Source organism: Melozone crissalis, unplaced genomic scaffold (genome assembly GCF_028551555.1).
Source record: "Melozone crissalis strain CALT ecotype California unplaced genomic scaffold, PUWL_Pcris_2 ptg000537l_1, whole genome shotgun sequence".
Lineage (NCBI taxonomy): Eukaryota > Metazoa > Chordata > Aves > Passeriformes > Passerellidae > Melozone > Melozone crissalis.
In genome coordinates this window covers 2,575,093-2,592,745 of record NW_026536235.1, presented here as the reverse complement: position 1 = coordinate 2,592,745, position 17,653 = coordinate 2,575,093, and the positions used below count along the sequence as shown (strand labels likewise).

The 17,653-nt window shown below is 55.8% G+C and overlaps 1 protein-coding gene across 1 annotated transcript; it reads right to left on the bottom strand.

Moving 5' to 3' along the window:
* Positions 1–736: 736 nt before the first annotated feature.
* On the bottom strand, positions 737–16,323 carry KRT80 (keratin 80). The gene is made up of 9 exons (XM_054295196.1): positions 15,988–16,323; positions 12,815–13,029; positions 6,918–6,978; positions 5,742–5,837; positions 3,185–3,349; positions 2,574–2,699; positions 1,461–1,681; positions 967–1,022; positions 737–891 (listed from the first exon to the last, which is right to left on the bottom strand). The coding sequence occupies exons 1-9, from the start codon at positions 16,321–16,323 to the stop codon at positions 737–739; spliced, it is 1,431 nt and encodes a 476-aa protein (XP_054151171.1).
* Between the last annotated feature and the right edge of the window lie 1,330 nt (positions 16,324–17,653).

The window sequence follows — 17,653 nt, the reverse complement described above, 5'->3', positions numbered from 1 at the left end:
AAGGCCAGGCTGGATGGAGCTTGGAGCAACCTGGGACAGTGGAAAGTGTCACTGCCCATGGCAGGGGTGGGATGGGATGAGCTTTGAGGTCCCTCCCAACCCCAACCAGCCTGTTCCCAGTGCAGTTTAATAGGAACCAACTTAAATACCCCAACTTTAGGAGCTGGAACTGCTGTGTGGAGCCTGGAGAGAGGGAGGGATTATGGGAATCAAGAGTTTTGAGGCATTTTAGCTTTGCTGAAGGAATGAGGGGCTCTCTGAAGCCAGGGAATGCCCTGAGGTGGCCAAGGGTGCCCCAGGGTGTCACCAGATCTGTCAATCCTGGTGACAAATCCATCCCTGGGGTTGTTTTCCTCCCTCTGCCTCAGTGTGGAATTTGGATGGTGCTTTCCTTAGAATCCCTGTCAGAGCAAGGAAAGGGTTTGGCAACAGCAGTAAAGGGACCAATGGCAGCTGCTAAAGCTGGGGTAGGGACACTTCCCTCCTGCTGGGCACATTCCAAGGGGTGACTGCAAATCCCCAGGGAAGGGGGCCCTGGAGAGGAAGGAGAAGGGAATGGGAGAGTCCCTAAAGTGCTGGGGTGGTTCCTGCTGTAACTGGGAATGGAGCTGTGAACTGGGATGGTGGAAAGCCAAGGGACGGCCTGGACAGGACCCCCATCCTTCATCCCTTGCAGGGGGCTGGAGTTGAGGAGGAGGAGCTTCCCAGGTGCTTGGGCTCCGCGTCCATCCATCTCCTAGGAGCACTCCCCGGGGGCCCCGGCGCCGAGCTTGGGCCGGGTCCCGGTGTCCGCAGCCCCCGCAGCGTCCGGGTCCCTCCCGGGGCCGCCCCCGCTGGGCTCCCCCGAGCCCCGCGCAAAGAGCCGCGAGTTCCGCAGGGTGCTGGCAGAAACTGACACAAGGGGAGAGGTTAAAACCCTCCCATGCATTCGCCCGTTCCCTGGAGCAGGGGGATCAGAGCACTTACGAGGCCTGGGCCGGGAGTGGACGGCGCTGATGATGGTGGGGATGGGCTGCTCCATGCTGGGAAGGGAAGGACACAGAGTGAGGACAGGGCTGGAGCTCTCCCAGAGGGGTGGGAAGGGCTGGGGTTTGGCCTGGGGGACTTGGGATGGTGGTAGGACCAGGATGGGCTTCAGCAGCCCCTGGGAAAACTCCTGGAGAGGGTCTGGACCCTCAGCCTGGGGAGTCTGAGGAAGACTCGGGAGCAAGAAATGAGATTGAACTGCTGGGAGCCACCATGATTTGCCCCTTCTTTGACCAAACCTTCAGCACCCGCCTCAGAACTTGGGATTTGGGCAAGCTGGGCTTTGGGACGAGTCCCTGCCCATGGGAGGTGTCCCTGCCCATGGCAGGGGTGGGACTGGCTTCCAAAGCATTCCATGATTTCATGATGTCTCCATCCCCCCAGGTGTCCTGGTGCATCCCCTCCCCACCTGAGGCAGAGGAATCGTGGCTCACCTGTTCTCCTCCCCTTCCACAAGCTTCCTGTAGGTGAGGATCTCCACGTCCAGGGCCAGTTTGATGTTCATGAGCTCCTGGTACTCGCGGACCAGGTGAGCCATGTGCTCCCTGCTGCGCTGCAGGGCCTCCTCCAGCCCGGCCACCTTGGCCTTGGCGTCCCTCAGGGTCCCCTCCCCCTGCTCGCCAGCCTCGCGGATGTGCTCCTCCAGGTACAGGCACTGGGGAGGGGGAGAGGGAGTGAGGGGGCTTGGGACAGGGAATTCCACCATGTCCTGTTATCCCACCCGGCACACACCTGTCCCGTTATCCCAGCACACCCCTCTCCTGTTATCCCACCCTAGGACACACCTGTCCCTTTATCCACCCAGCAGACACCTGTCCCTTTATCCCACCTTAGGACACCCCTGTCCCGTTATCCCACCCAGGTCACACCTGTCCCGTTATTCCCACCCCAGCACACACCTGTCCTGTTATCCCATCCCAACACACACCTGTCCCTTTATCCCCCCCTGGACTCACCTGTCCCGTTATCCCATCCCAGAAGACACCTGTCCCATTATCCCAGCACAAACCTGTCCCCTTATTCCCCCTCCAGGTCACACCTGTCCCATTATTCCCACCCCAGCACACACCTGTGCCATTATCCCATGACACACCTGTCCCGTTATCCCCCCAGCACACACTTGTCCTGTTATCCCACCCAGGACACACATGTCCCCTTATCCCCCCCAGCACACACCTGTGCCGTTATCCCCCCCAGCACACACCTGTCTGGTTGTTTCCCCCAGCACACACCTGGCCCATTATCCCCCCCAGGTCACACCTGTCCCATTATCCCAGCACACACCTGTCCTGTTATCCCACCCCACACCTGTTCCATTATCCCACCCAGCACACACCTGTCCCATTATTTCTACCCCAGCATACACCTGTCCTGTTATCCCAGGTCACACCTGTCCTGTTATCCCACCCAGGTCACACCTGTCCCATTATTTCCATCCCACACCTGTCCCATTATCCCACCCCACACATGTCCCATTATCCCCCCCAGGACTCACCTGTCCCATTATCCCAGGTCACACCTGTCCTTTTATCCCCCGCAGCACTCACCTGGCTCTTCTGGGACACGATGCAGGAGCGCAGTTTCTGGATGCGGATGTTCAGATCCGCGATTTCCCTCCGGCTGTCCAGGAGGTGCCCCCCGAAGGAGCCGGGCTGGGAGCTGCTGTCAGTGAGCTGTGGAGAGAGGGACAGGTGTCCTGGCATCACCTGAGTTACCTGGGCAACGCTCTGGGGCTCGTTCCCATCCTCTCTGGCTGTGGCCCTGGCATCACCTGGATTACCTGGGCTAAGATCTGAGGCTCATTCCTGTCCTCTCTGGCTGTGGTCTGGATCTGGTGCCCTGGCATCACTGGATTACTGGGGAAAGGTCTGGGGCTTGTTCCCATCCTCTCTGGCTGTGCCAGGCTCACCTGGCTCTGGGACCAGTCACATTCCTGCTCCTTGGAGAGCTGGAAGGACATTTCCATCTCCACTGGGAGATGTGCTGGGTTCCTCCAGTGTGGAAAGCCCAGAGTAACAAAACTCCGGATTTACTGTCTGGACAGTGATCACAGATAGTGCCTTGTCCCTCCCTCCATTCCCAGCCCATCCCTGCCATCCCAGCTGTCTCCAGGCCAATCCCTCCTGTCCTCTCCCGGCACAGAGCAGGGATCTGGTACCTTCCTCCGGGTGAGTGCCTCGGCCTCCTCCCAGCTGCGCAGGGCCAGAGCCTCGTACTGGGCCCTGACGTCCTCCACGATCCTGCCCAGGTCCGGCCGGGAGCAGCTGTCGATCCCCAGCACCACGGAGATGTCCTTGATTTCCGTCAGCAACTCCTCCAGCTCCTGCAGAGCCACAGGGCAACAGGGGAGAGAACACGGAGCTGGAGATTCATGGAATAGTTTGGGTGGGAAGAACAGCAAAGCCCATCCCAGCCCTGCCATGGCAGGGACACCTCCCACTGTCCCAGGCTGCTCCAGCCCCGTCCAGCCTGGCCTGGGACACTGCCAGGGATGGAGCAGCCACAGCTTCCCTGGGGAATCCATTCCAAGGCCTCCCCACCCTCACAGGGAAGAACTTCTTCCCAGGATCTGGTCATATCCAAGATTCCCAGCAGTCAGAGAGAGCTCCAGGTGGGTTGTGCTTGGCAGAACAGCTTCCATGTGGAGAGGGGGACAATTCCCAAGTTTTCACTCTCTGGAGTTGGGAACCTGGTATTATTTGCTCCACAAAATCCATACTCAGCTTAAGTTGGGGTTTGGGATCTTTGGATACAAACTGGTAAAATCTGACAAAACAGTGCCTTTGGACTAGTCCAGGAGCAGGGAGGATCCTGGGATCCTTAAGGCTGGAAAAGACCTGTAGGATCACTGGATTCCACCTGTTCCTCAGCAGTGCCAAGGCCACCCCGGACCGTGTCCCCAAGTGCCACATCCACACATTCCTTGGGCACTTCCAGGGATGGGCACTTCACCCCAGCTATGCCAGGGCTGGACAGCCCTTTCCAGGAAGGAATTTTCCCCAATATCCAACCTAAACTTCCCCTGGCATTTCCTCTTGTCCAGTTGGTCGTTCCCCAGGAGCAGGGCTGGAGCTGACGATCATGGATCAATACCCACTGATATCCAGGCCAAATGGGAGAGTTTTGGGAAAACAAAGGCAGTGTGGAGTGCCACAGCCTGGGGAGGCTGGAAAATGCCCTCTCCAAGCTCTGCTGTGGGATCCAGCAGGGCTGGGGCTGCTCCTTGTGATGCCAGAGCCTGATTTAGGGCTCCTCAGGGAACCAGGAGCCTTCCCTGTGCACAGCCAGGCTGCTCCACTCCTCTGTCCTGGGAATGGCAGTGTGGAGGGAGGCAGGAGCACCCCTGGGATTACAGCCCACCAGGATATCTGCTCTGGGGAAAATACAGCTGCAAATTCCCCTCCCTGAGCCTGGAAGGGCCCCTGGACCCAGCTTTGGACCCAGGCTTGTTGCTCCCTTATCTCAGGCCCAGCTCCTGCTTTGCACCAGGAATTCCTTCCCCTCTCCCTCTCCTTTGTTCTTCCCTTTGTGCTCAGGTCCCTTTGGAGCAGGAATTGTGTTCCTTGATCCCTTCCCTTCCCTGGCTGGGCTCACAAAGGGCTCTGTGGCTGAGGGATAACACAGACGCACCCCAAAAACCAGGATGATTGGGAGATTTTATCCCACTGCTGTTTAATCCCTGAGTTTCTTTGTTAATCTTGGAGCAGGTGAGAAAATTTGTGTTTATTTGGAATATCAGATCATTTGGTGAATAAAACCCCCAAACTAGTCATTTATTAATGAGAATTAATAAATTACTTTCTCTTGATCCATCCCAACAAGGAAAGTTTACTTCATTTTCTCTCCCCCTGGGAATGTGCCTGTACCTGATGTCATCGAATCCACAGAGAAGGTGAGACAGGATAGGTTGGGGATGAGATTTTTACATTAATTAGGGGTTAAAAAATGCAGCTTTTTATGGGACCCATGGGAAATCCGGTGGAGACCCTGGAGCAGGGCCTGATTTCCAAAAAAACTGGGCTAAAATTGCCTTGCATGAGGAATAATCTCATTTTAGAGCAGATCAGGCTCCCTGGGCAGTTTTGCTGGGAGGCAGCACCAGCCTCTCCGTGCCTCAGTTTCCCACATGGAATGTTCATACTCCTCCACCAGGCACCGTAATTGTTTGGATTGCTGGAATTTAGATAAATCCTGAGTGTTCCCACACTGTTGATCCTGCTGGATGACATTTTCCAGGCCTGAGTCAGTGTTCTGAAGGAGGCCCTTCCCCCTGGCTGCAGTCATTCCTGGCTGGGGACCCCTGGTTTTCCTGGGATAGGAGGAGGCTGGAATGTGTTTCAGAGCACCCAGGTTCTCCAGGTGCCCTGGGGCTTGGGTTCTTCCTGGAGTCTGAACATTTGGCTCACCTGGGCCGAGCTCTGGGACAAACCCCATCCATTCCAACCTCATCCTCATCTGGGGCAAACCCCATTGGAATTCCAGCCTCATCCTAAACAGCCACTTTGGGATGAGGTTGGAATTCCAGGCCCCTGCAGAGGCTCTGGGGCAGAAGCAATGTTCTGGTCCCATTCCAATGTTGTTTTTAGGGGAGGGGTCAACTCCTCATGTCCTGCCTGAGCACTGGGATGGCTGTGACACCCTGGCCAGCCCCCATGCGGGTGGAAATCCAGGCTCTGTCCCCAAAATGCCATTTCCCATATTGTGTGTGCTCCCACCTGCTCATAGATGGTTTTCTTCAGCTCCAGCAGCTCCTGGAGCCCTTTGAGCTTCACCTCCAGCTCCGTGCGGTGCAAGGTGCTCACATCCAAATCCTGCAGGGATGGAAAGGGATTCACCAGGGATGGAAAGGGATTCATCAGTCCACACCTGGATTTACAGCCAGTCATTCCCACTGCTCCCCATCCCAGGGAGTTCAGACATGCTGGACAGGGCTTGGAGCACTGTGGACAGGGAAGGAGTCTCTGCCCATGGGATGAGCTCCTTCCCTCCCAACCCATGCCCAGATTTATTAACAGGGATGTCTGGAGCTGCTCTCCAGCTGGGGAGGCTCCTTTGAGAACCTCTTGCCTTTGTTTTGTGGGACTTGGTGGAAGGGCCAGGCAGGGCTGGGCCATCGCCTCCCAACTTTTGTTCCCCACAAAAGGCTCCACTTATTGCAAACTTGGGAGCCACCCATGGAAGTGTCTGGGAATGCCCTTTCTGGTGAGTTTGCAAAGGAAAACACAGAATTAGCCAGGATGGATATTTGTGGGAACATTCCCTCTCTCCAACACCCTTATCCTGCCCCCAAATTGGGGGTTTTGATATAAAATCCCAATTCCAGCTGATTCCCACTGGCTCCTGCTGGAGTGGGAGCTTTGCCCGGTGTTTGCCCAGGGCGTGGCCCCTCCGCAGGGAACAAAGGAAATCCTTTAAATCCTTTATCAGTTCCAGCCTTTCCCAACCCTAATGCACCCGGAGGGAACATGGGGAGGAGGGGGCAGCCGGGGAAGGGCTTGGAACCCTCAGGCCAGGGAAACCCCAGGATGCAGGGAGGGGCACAGTGACCCGGAAACCCCAGGATAGGGGATGGGGATGCTCTGACCTGGAAATCCCAGGAGCAGGGATGAGGACAGTGACTCGGAAATCCCAGGATAGGGGACGGGGACAGTGACCAGGAAATCCCAGGGTGCAGGGATGGGGATGCTCTGATCCCCAGGTGTGCCAGGGGATTTTCAGGAGCCCCTCCAGACTCACCCTCCTGTGGAATTGGGACTCATCCCCTCCCTGTCCTCCTCCAGACCTTGTTATCCCAAACCAGCTGAGCCTGGATCACCTCCAGGCCCTCCCCTGGCTGTGCAGGGCTGGGCAGAGCCAATCCAGTGGGAAATTGCCCTTCCCCTCCTGCTGACCTTTTTGAGCTCCATGAAGGTGAATTCCATCCCGCTGCAGAGGCGAATTTCATCCTCGTACCTGCAGAGCACCCACAGCATGGCATCAACCACAGGGAAACTGAGAGTTGTCTTCAGACCCCCAAAGTATCCCAACTTTCTGCTTTTCCTGCTTGTCCCCCCTCCTTGAGGCATTGAGTGAGAAGAAGCTGCCCCATTCCAGCTGCCCTGGAACACCAGGAGCACTTTGGGGATGAAGAATCCCAGAGCAGAGAGGAGGGAGCTTTAACTGGGATTTCACCTGGGGGCTGGGCAGCCTCAGGTTCTTCACAAAGGGATGAGGGACAGGGGTGGGGATGGGGCTCAGCCCAAACTCCTCAATTTCAGCCCAAACCTTTTCCATGAGCAGAACAGAAAATGTTTGGGGTGAAATTGAGGACTTCCTGTGTCGGAGTCTTCCCAAGGGAGAAAACTTTGGCTTGTGGCAATTCTGAGAATTCTGGACTGGTGTCATAACTCAGCCCAGGTGATTTGTGAAGGCACACAGGCAAAGGAATTAATGGAAAACTGCCCATGGAGTGGAAGGAAATCAAACCAGGAATGGGGGGGAGTCCTGGGTGTCCCTGTGTTTGAGTCCAGGTGGGACAGGGCAGGGCCAGGAGCAAAGCCTCAGTCCAGGGGCAAATGGATATGAGTGGGAATCGGGGAATGCTCCAACCCTTGCTGGCTCCTGGGACAGGGGTGTGGTGTTCCCAAACCCCAGGAAAGGCACAGGGTCCATTTTGGGCCCAGCAGAGCTGGGTCAGAGCAGAGCCATGGGAGGGGTGGGTGTCTCCCCCAGCAGCTGGACAGGGGTGGGAGCGCTGGGAGTGATGGATCAGAGCAGGCTGAGCTCTCAGGGAGCTCCAGGCTCCCCTGCTCTTCCCTCAGGCTCCTCAGCCTAAGGGGCACATGACATTCCATGGAATCACTAAGATTGGAAAAGCCCTTGGAGAGCATCGAGTCCAACTGATCCCCCGGCACCACCAGGGCCAGCCCTGACCATGTCCCCAAGTGCCACACAGCTCTGGTGGCTGCACCCCTGCCCTGAGCGGCTGTGCCAGTGCCTGGACACCTTTCCAGTGAGGAATTTCCCCCAATATCCAACTAAACCTCCCCTGGCACAGCCTGAGGCCACTTCCCTTGTCCTGCTGTTCCCTGGGAACACAGCCCGAGCCCCCTGGCTGTCCCCTCCTGTCAGAAGGTGTGCAGAGCCACCAGGTCCCCCCGAGCCTTCTTTGCTCCAGGCTGAGCCCCCCAGGGCCCTCAGGAGCTCTTCAGCCCTTCCCCAGCTCCATCCATCCCCAGCTCTGGTCACACTGCAGCCCCTCGGGGTCCCTCTTGGTGGAAGAGGCCCCAAAGTGCCCCCCATTTCCAGCTGTGAGCTCAGACTTTCAGTGCTGCTGGGACACCAGCAAATGAACCTAATGCCAGTCACCAAATGGGCCTAAGGGGAGCTGAGAGCTTTGGGAACGAGATAAAACGGGAAAATGGGGTCTCCCAAGAGACTGAGGAGAGGAACATCAGGAATGCAGCCCTGTGCTGCTGTTTGGGGTCTGAAGCATCCAGTCAAGGGTTCTCAGGAGCCCAGAAGGTTTTTGGGAGCCTTCCCTGCCATGTACAGAGTGTGGGAATGGGGAGCAGATGCTGGGAAAGGGGGGAAGCCGTGCTCAGGAGCTGAGCTGGGATTATCCAGAGCAGCTCCCTCACAAGGGGACAGTGAGGGATGGGGTGTGTGACAGTCACGGCTTTGGGCACTCCTGGGGCTCCTCCTGAGTCCTCCTCGGTGCTGAACTCGCCCTCTCCTTCCCTGCCTTTCCAAGGCTGGGCAGCAGGGGCTGATGGGATTTACCTGTCTGGGCTGTGCTCCTCACCTGGGATGTGAGCCTGGAATGCTGGAATGGCCAAGCTCAGTGTCTGTCTGCAGCCCCCTGTGCCAGGCCAAGCTCAGTGCCTGTCTGCAGCCCCTCTGTGCCAAGCTCAGTGTCTGTCTGCAGCCCCCCTTCCGCCTCCTCACACTCAGCTCAGGCCCAGTATACCCCACTCTGTCACAGTCTCTCCCAATCTCTCTCAGGCTGTCCCAGTGTGTCCCGGTGTATCCCAGTATGCCCCAAGCTGTCCCAGTGTATCCCAATGTGTCCCAATCTGTCCCAGTGTGCCCCAGTCTCTCCCACTCTGCCCCAGTGTGCTCCAGTCTGTCCCAGTGCATCCCAGTGTGCCCTGGTCTGTCCCAGGCTGTCCCAATGTATCCCAGTGTGCCCCAGTCTCTCCTGATGTTTCCCAGTCTCTCCTACTCTGTCCCAGTGTGCCCCAGAGTGTCCCAGTCTCTTCCAGTGCATCCCACTCTGTACCAGTCTCTCCCAATGTTTCCCAGTCTCTCCCACTCTGTCCCAGCGCACCCCAGTCTCTCCCAGTCTATCCAAGTCCCTCCCAGTGTGCCCCAGTCTGTCCCAGTCTCTCCCACTCTGTCCCAGTCTCTCCCCACCCCAGGCCCTGGCAGAACCCCACTCCCAGCAGAGCAGAGCTGCCCCAGAGCCGCCCCAGCCGGCCCAACGCGCTCCTGCCACGCTCCAGGCCCGTGACTCACCCCAGGCTGGGGCTGGAGCATTCCACAGGCACATCCCAGCCTTCATCTGCGGGAGGTGATCCCGGGGCACTGCGGGAGGGCAAACCCAGCCCTTGCTGCACTTGGCACACTTGAGACGGCGTCTGCTGGCCCCGGGCTCCTTCCATGGAGCAGAATCCAGGGAAGCAGCTCTCAGGCAGGCTGTACTCCCTCCTGGATGTGCCTGTCCCCTCTCCATCCATCCATCCATCCATCCATCCATCCATCCATCACAGACATCTTTTATGAAAAATCCTTTCCTTAGGATTTTCCTCCTGAGAAGCTGAGAGGCCTTAGAAACAATATGTAAACATTGATTATCTGCTGCTGTGGAATGCAACAGGTGGATCTGTGATTGGTCTCATGTGGTTGTTTCTAATTAATGGCCAATCACAGCCCAGCTGGCTTGGACTCTCTGTCTGAGACAGAGCCTTTGTTATCATTCTTTGCTTTTCTATTCTTAGCTTGCCTTCTGATGAAATCCTTTCTTCTATTCTTTTAGTACAGTTTTAATATAATATATATCATAAAATAATAAATCAAGCCTTCTGAAACATGGAGTCAAATCCTCATCTCTTCCCTCATCCTTAGACTCCTGTGAACACGGTCACAATCCATCCATCCATCCCTCTCTCTGTCCATCCCTCTGGAATTGCTGCTCCATGGCAGACTCCTTTGAGGAGAAGGTGGGAGTTTTCCAGGGGGTCCCATCCAGGTGGGTTTGGAAAGCAGTCCCTGACTCAGGGTGAATTCAGGGCCTCATGGGGGGACTCCCCCAGGCACATTTCCCATCCTGGAGGATTTGGGGTGTTCCATCCAGAATGCCACAGCCTGGCTGAGGGCACAACTCCAGTGGGAAATCCAACTGGTTCTTTGTTTTTCCTCCCCCAGAATTCCCTGGGGAAAAGAAACCTCCTGGATTTGCCTGGTTTGTGCAGAGATTTGCTCCAGAAATGCCCCTGGGCTGGGCCAGGGCTGGATGGGGCCTGGGAATTCTCTCCCTGTGAATCAGTTCTGAGGGATGAAGCACCCCAATTGTGTCCTATCCCATTGTCCAAGTCACTGGGAAAGTCACAAGAAATCCAACGGGGAGAACCCTTGGGCAGCACCTTCATCCCTAAGAAATCGGGTTGGAAAACCCTGGAGTGTCAGGAGCTGGGAATTCCTGCCGCAATTCCTGAGCGCAGATCTGAGCACAGACTAGGGCTGCCCCATCCCTGAAGTGTCCTAGGGCTGGGGACACCCTGGGAGAGTGGAAGTGTCCCTGTCTGTGTCAGGGTCCCTTCCCACCCAAAATCCCAAAAATCCCATCCCAGTCTGGGATTCTGCTTCCTCGGGGAAGGGCCAGGTGCTCCCTGCAGGGATGGCAGCTCCTGACCTTTGCATTCCCTAAATGAACAGCAGGCAGGCACCTCCCATGAGGAATTTAGGATTTTTAGGCAATTCAGGGCGTCATTTGAAGACCTCCTGGGAGGATGATTTCAGTGTAAGGTGAAGAATCAAACTCCTGTCAAATTCCTCACAACACTCCCTGTCCTTGGCACTGCTGAGGCTCCTGGAGTCCTGGGCTTTGGGTACCTCACAAGAAAGACCCTGAGGGTCTGGAGAGAGTCCAGGGATGGGAATGGAGCTGGGGAAGGGCTGGAGCACCAGGGAAGGGTCTGGAGAGCTCCTGAGGGACCTGGGAGGGCTGAGCCTGGAGCAAAGGAGGCTCAGGGGGGACCTTGTGGCTCTGCACAACTCCTGACAGGAGGGGACAGCCAGGTGGGATTCAGGATCCACTCCCAGGGAACAAGGGAAAAGCAGCTTCAAATTCCATCAGAGGAGGTTTAAGTTGGATATTTGGAAAAATTTCCATGGAAAGGGTTGTGCAGGCCTGGCACAGCTGCCCAGGGAGTCCCCACCTTGTGAAGTGTCCAATACCCTGTGGAGGTGACACCTGGGGACATGGGGTCGGTAGTGACTGCAGTGGTAGGGGGTTGATGGATGGACCTGGTGATCTCCAAGGGCTTTTCCAAGATGAGTGATCCCATGATTCCGACCTGCTCTGAGCTGATTAAGGCATTTCACTGCTGTGTCTGTGTTAGAAGGAGCTGACAGCCCTTCCCTAAATTGCAGCCACCTGGAGCAGGGCTTAAGGAGCTGGAGAATCCTTGGACTGAACATCTTGGGGAGTTTGTGCCTCACCTCAGGAGTGGGTTTGGATCCCAGCAGGGATTTCTGCCCCCCCCCCAGTCCCTGGGCACCACTTTGGGTTGGACAGTCCCTGCACAGCCCAGATCCCCATGGGAGCCTCCAGAGCTCCAGGAAGGTGCTGGGTGCCAGTGGGAGGGAAAGGAGCTCATTTGGGATTCTCCTGTGGGATGCAAATGAGCCCCATAATGAGGGAGGCATTGTCTGCTCCCCTGTGACCGGGCATGGCCCAGCTGCTCTGTCTTATCTGCTCATCTCCAGAGATAAGAGGAGCTCCCCAGAGATAAGAGGCAGCTGCAGCTCCCCGACCTTTGGCTGCCTCCCTGTTCTTGGTCAGGACCATTTGGGGCACAATTTTGACCTTTTGGTCAAAGCAGAGTTTGGCAGAAGGGGGAAAGGAGGAGATCCCACAGTCATGGAATAGAATATTGCTTCTTTACAAAGGAATCCCTCCCTGTGAGGGTGGGGAGGCCCTGGAATGGATTTCCCTGTGGCTGCCCCTGGATCCCTGGAAGTGCCCAAGGCTGGACAGGGCTTTGAGTGGAAGGTGTCCCTGCCCATGGCAAGGGTGGCATTGGGTGATTCTAAAGGTCCCTCCTAACCCATTATGTGAGGATGAATATCCTGAGCTGGAAGACACCACAGGGATCATCAAATCCAACTCCTGGCCCTGCCCAGAACACCCCAAAATTCCCACCATGTAGCCAGGAGCATTGTTTTTGTACAGAGTAGGCTGGTCCAGAAATCACTTTGAGGACAAAGTTCTGGCTTGTGCTAATTTTGTGGAGAATAAACATTCTCTGGTTTCATGGCTGTCACTCCAGCAATGCCGTTCCCCGAGTTGTTCTCTGGCAGAGGCTCCTCTCAGACCCCGCTCTCCTTGGAATTTCCCTATTCCAGCTTTCCTTTCACCTCTCATTACCAGCTGTGACCCTAAATTCCCAAATCCATCCTTGTGTGCACACCAAAGCAGGAATATGTTCCTGGGCATCTCAGGCTGGCTGAGTTAACTCAATCCCACAGGGCTGCTCCCAGCTGAATCCCCCTGGCTATGGACAGACAGAGGGACAGGGACACCTACTTGCTCCGGAAGGCGTCCATGGTGCTCAGCACCTTCGCCAGCTCTGACTCCAGGTTCTCCTGCTCGAAGTTGAGCGCCTTCATCTCCTGGTTCATTTTGCTCACATACTGCTCATAGATGGCCTTGATGTCCGAGTCAGAGTGGGAATTGTCCTGGTCCTTCAGGAAGTTCCACCTGGTTGTCAGGATCTTGTTCTGCTGCTCCAAGCTCTGGACCTACGGGAGAGGTTTCAGAGGCGTCAGTGACACTGAGGGCCACAATCAAAGCATGGCAGGGCAGGAGATGTTGGAGACCTTCAGAACCAGCAGATTTCCAGGGAAGAATGAGAAATGTCTTCAAACTAGGCCTGAGGATGGAGGGTTATGGAATCATGGAATGGTTTGGGTTTGGAAGGGATTTAAAGATCACCCAGGTCCATCCCTTGCCATAGGCAGGGACACCTTCCTCTTTTAGGGGACTTCTAGGTGTTTTACACATTACCCACTAATTATTTCTCAATAGAACACGATGACCTCAAAATAAACACAGTGACATTGGAATAAACATAGTGACATCAAAATACAGGAGCCACTGACCATAGGAATGGTCAGTTCTGTCCCTTCTGTGTGTCACAATGGGCTACTGGAAAAACCTCCAGCATCACCAGATCAGGTGTTGAGTCCAGCTTGGTGAAGCCAAGGCTGCAGATCCACCCCAGGTCACGCAGGGATGTCCAGGGTCAGGGAAGGGCAGATTTCCTACCCCAGAGAGCACAAAGAGAGGGAACCCTCTGAACTGCCAGGGATTACAGCATGGAGAGGTTCAGGGAAATGAATCAGGTTTATTGCAGAGCAGCTCAGACAAAGCTCTGGAGAACATCCCAGGTAATTACAGACTCCAGGTGAGCTCCCTGTGCTGGCTCTGAGAGGACAACGCTGCCCTTCCACCGCCCGCCTTTGAGGAACCTGCTCCTCTTTCCCAATATTCCCAATCTCACCAGTAACACTCCAAGTTTAACAGTTCTCATCTTCAAAGGTCTTGGCCAACTCCAATTAATTGGCTAATTGCTACCTCTGGGAGCAGCCCCAGTCACGTTTTGGCTGGAGATGCCAGAGTTGCCTCCAAGTTTCCTGTGTTGCATTCCGGGATGACTCAGGGCCAATGCCATACTGGGAGCACTGGCAGCAGGAGCCATCAGACCTCCAGCCTTGGCCTGGGGTCCAAAGAAGAGGCAGAATTCCAGCTGCTGACCCAGATGTGGCACCATCTTTCTCCAAATGCTTCCTGTCTGAACAGAGAGAGCAGCCAAGCAAAGCAGAACCATTCCAGTGCTTGGGAGCTTCCAGCAGAAGGGACGGGAGTGTTGGGATGTTCCAGGTCTCACTCTTGGAGACTTCATCCTTCCCCCCTGGGATGAGAATGGGTTGTGTTGGCTGTTGCTCCAGGTCCATCTTCGACCTTTAATTAATTCCTGACCTCCTTCCTAATCCTCAGCTGTTCCTTTTATCTCTCACATTCCTGTTAGCAAACCATCCCTGCGCTCAACTCGTTCCATCTTGGCTTCCAACATCTGCTTGGAACTGGATGATCCTAAAGGTTCCTCCTGACCCAAACCATTCCATGATTCTGTGACTCCTGCAATGTCTCCCTCAGTGGAAATCCCCCCTTGCAGAGCCTTTGCAGGAGCTTTGCAGAGGGATCACCCAGATTTGGCCTCATTCCCTGGAATTCCATGCCTGAACACACAAGTGGCCAAAGTTTGGTCCCCACAGACCCTCCCCTCTGGGGCTCAAACAGGGGCTCCAGGGCTTGGCTTTTCCCTGTCTTCTTTTCCATCTGTCTGGAAAATAAAAACCAGCAGATCTGTAACAGCTGGAAAAACTCCAGCACCAAACTCCTGTAGCTGTGTGGTCAATTATCCTCAGAATCACCTGCTGGGGATTGAGAACATCTGAATCCCTGATTACAAAGCCAGGTTCTCTTTGACAAGGAAGTGCCATTCCCTTCCTCTGGAATGAGGGCCTGGGGCAGGTGCCTGAAGCTGCCACTTGATGCAGCTCTTGAAGCCCTGATGCAGCTCTTGAAGTCTTCAAAGGAGCTCAGGAGCTGCAGTCAGAGACCTGGGCCCAAGGGGTGTTTGTGTCCCTGAGCCCCTGGCCCAGGGGGTGTCCCTATGCCAGGATCCACACGGATCAGGATCAGGAGGCCGCTGGGTTGGGTTTGTTGGGAAACCTGGAACTCTCAGCTCTTCCCTCCCTGGTGCCAGGGAACAGGCCTGGCTCAGGCACGTGGGGTTTTGTGCCTTTCCCTTCCTCCCATCCCTGCTCTGAGGGCCCAGCAAACCCAAACCTCTCCACCCGGACAGTCCAAATTCCAGCCTCTACAGGCTGGGTGCTTCCCAATGCTCTCCAAATTCCCAATGCCACAGGCTTGGACAGGCTCACAGGAGGAGGCTGTGCCCATCCACCAGAGCCAGGCTGGGCCCTGCTGACCGTGCCAGGTGTGACTGGCCACAGCTGTCCTTTTTGGAGAGATCCACTGCAGATGTTCCCATGGCCTTCTGTGTGAATTCAGGTCCTCGCAGTGCTGAAATGAATCAATCCCGGGCTGCTGGAGGCTGGCAGGGAGAGCTGCATGAAGCAATCCCAGAGATTACATCTGTTTACGGAGCAGGGCTCTGCAGGAACCTGCCTGCTCTGGGAGTTGTTTTCCTTGGAGAAACTTCTGCTTCTCCCAGCTCCGCAGAGATGAAAGCAGCTCTTTCTTGGCCTCTCTCCTCAGAAGCTCTGAGGCAGTGGCTGGGGGGTCCCCCGGCTCCCCACACGGCCCAGGTGGAGGTGGGGATGAGTTTGCAGGGATGAGTTCCCAGCTCTCTTCAGCAGCTAGAATTGGAGCTGCCGCCATACTCAGCGTCACTGCCCGTGGCTGTTTGGCCACTCCGGGAGCCAAGGCCTCCTGCCCATGGTGTCTCCTGACCACGGTGCCCCCAGGACCCTGCCGGGGCTGCTCTGGGGGTGCCCAGGAGCTGTCCGGGGTGACAGCACAGCCCCGGCCGCGCCTCCCCCAGGGATGCTCCCTAACCCCCATCAGACAGAGAGCTCGGAAGGAATAACTAATTGGGCTAATAACTAATTAGCCGGATGTGCCAGCCTCGCCGGGGTGGTCCCCGAGCCCCTCCCCACCCCAGTCCCTACCTTCTCGATGAGGGTCACGAACTGGTTGTTGAGCACTTTGATGTCCTCCTTCTCCTGCTGCCGCACGGCCTGGAACTCGGTGTCGATGTCCAGGCGCACGGGGGGCGGCAGCCGGCCCAGGCCGGGGAAGGGCGAGCAGCGCAGGCTGCCCGGGGAGCCGCTGCCAAGCGAGCCGGGCCCGTCGCTGCCCAGCGAGCCGGGCCCGTCGCTGGTGCCGCCGTCGGGGCTGCGGCGCTCCGGGCTCGGGCTCCCGGCGGCCCGGCCCCGGCTCATCCTCGCCGCCGCCTCCCCGGAGCACAGAGAGCCGCTGGAGAAGGCAGAGCTGGGGTTGGTCATGGCCGGGCTGGCTCCGGGGGAGGGAGAGGCGGGGAAGTGCTGAAGGTTTGCGGCTGCTGCTGCCTCCGAGAGAGGAGCGGCGGGGCCGGCGCGGTTCCGTCTGCTGCGCTTGTGGCTGCTAATGAATTCCAAGCACCTGTTCTGCGATGTTCATTAAACGGAGGAGGGTGGAACCCTTGATGGAAATCCAGATCAACCTGTTGGCTTTTTTTTTTTCTTCTTTCTATGTTGTTTTTTTTTCTTCTTCTTATTCCCTCCTCTGTCTGCTCCCTCTTTTCTTCAGGAGCTTGTTTGTGTGAGGAAGACTCAGGCCCTGACAGCAAAAACAAACCCTCCCAGGTAATGCCAGCCCCCAGCAGCTGCCTCCCTCATCCTTAAAAGGTGAGGAAAGGAATTGGAGGTGCCAGGCTTGGGAAGGACTGCTCCAGGCACAGCTCTGCACAGAGACTTGGCACACGGAGCCGGCATCAGCCCCTGGCTGCTTTCCAGCCCAAATTTTCAGAAAGGAGCAGTGATACTTTCTTCCTCTTTTCTTTTCTTTTCTTTTCTTTTCTTTTCTTTTCTTTTCTTTTCTTTTCTTTTCTTTTCAGGAGTGTTTAAAACCATAAAGAGTCTGAATTGGCTAAAGAAAGACTTGGGAAATGCATCCCAAGCTTGGTGTGGCTGGAGCTCCACATGGGCACAGCAGGGAAGAGCCTGGTGCTTGGGTGTTTTACAGAGGATAGGTCTGGTTTTAAGGATATCAGGTCTAGTTTATGGATAACAGGTCTGGTTTTAGGGATGTCAGGTCTAGTTTATGGATAATAGTTCTGGTTTCAGGGATGCTAGGTCTAGTTTATGGATAATAGTTCTGGTTTTAGGGATGTCAGGTCTAGTTTATGGATAATAGATCTGGGTTCGGGGATGATAAATCTGTTTTTAGAAATGGTAGGTCTGGCTTTAGGGAAGATAGGTCTGGTTTAGGGAGGATAGGCCTGGGTTTGAGACCCCTGGGAGTGGGCCAAGAGTGCTGAGGTTATTAATTCATCTGCTCTGGCAGCACCAGAGACCCTCTAAACCTCTGGACCCAAGGCAGATCTCAGGTGCCCAAGTCCATCTTTGACTTTCCCACTGCCCAAAAGCCCTATAAAAGCTGGATACAAAACCCCTCTGAATTTCAATGAGCTCTGGTGTCCCACCCTTAAATCCCTGTTTGGTGCAAACCCTGGATGTGGTTTCCTGCTTTGGCTCTGTTTCTCCTGCAAAGCCTGGGAAAGAAGAACTCCCATCTGTGCCTTGCTTTGTGGCATCCTTGGGAAGGGGGACGGGGATGTTCTTCTCTGGCCATCCC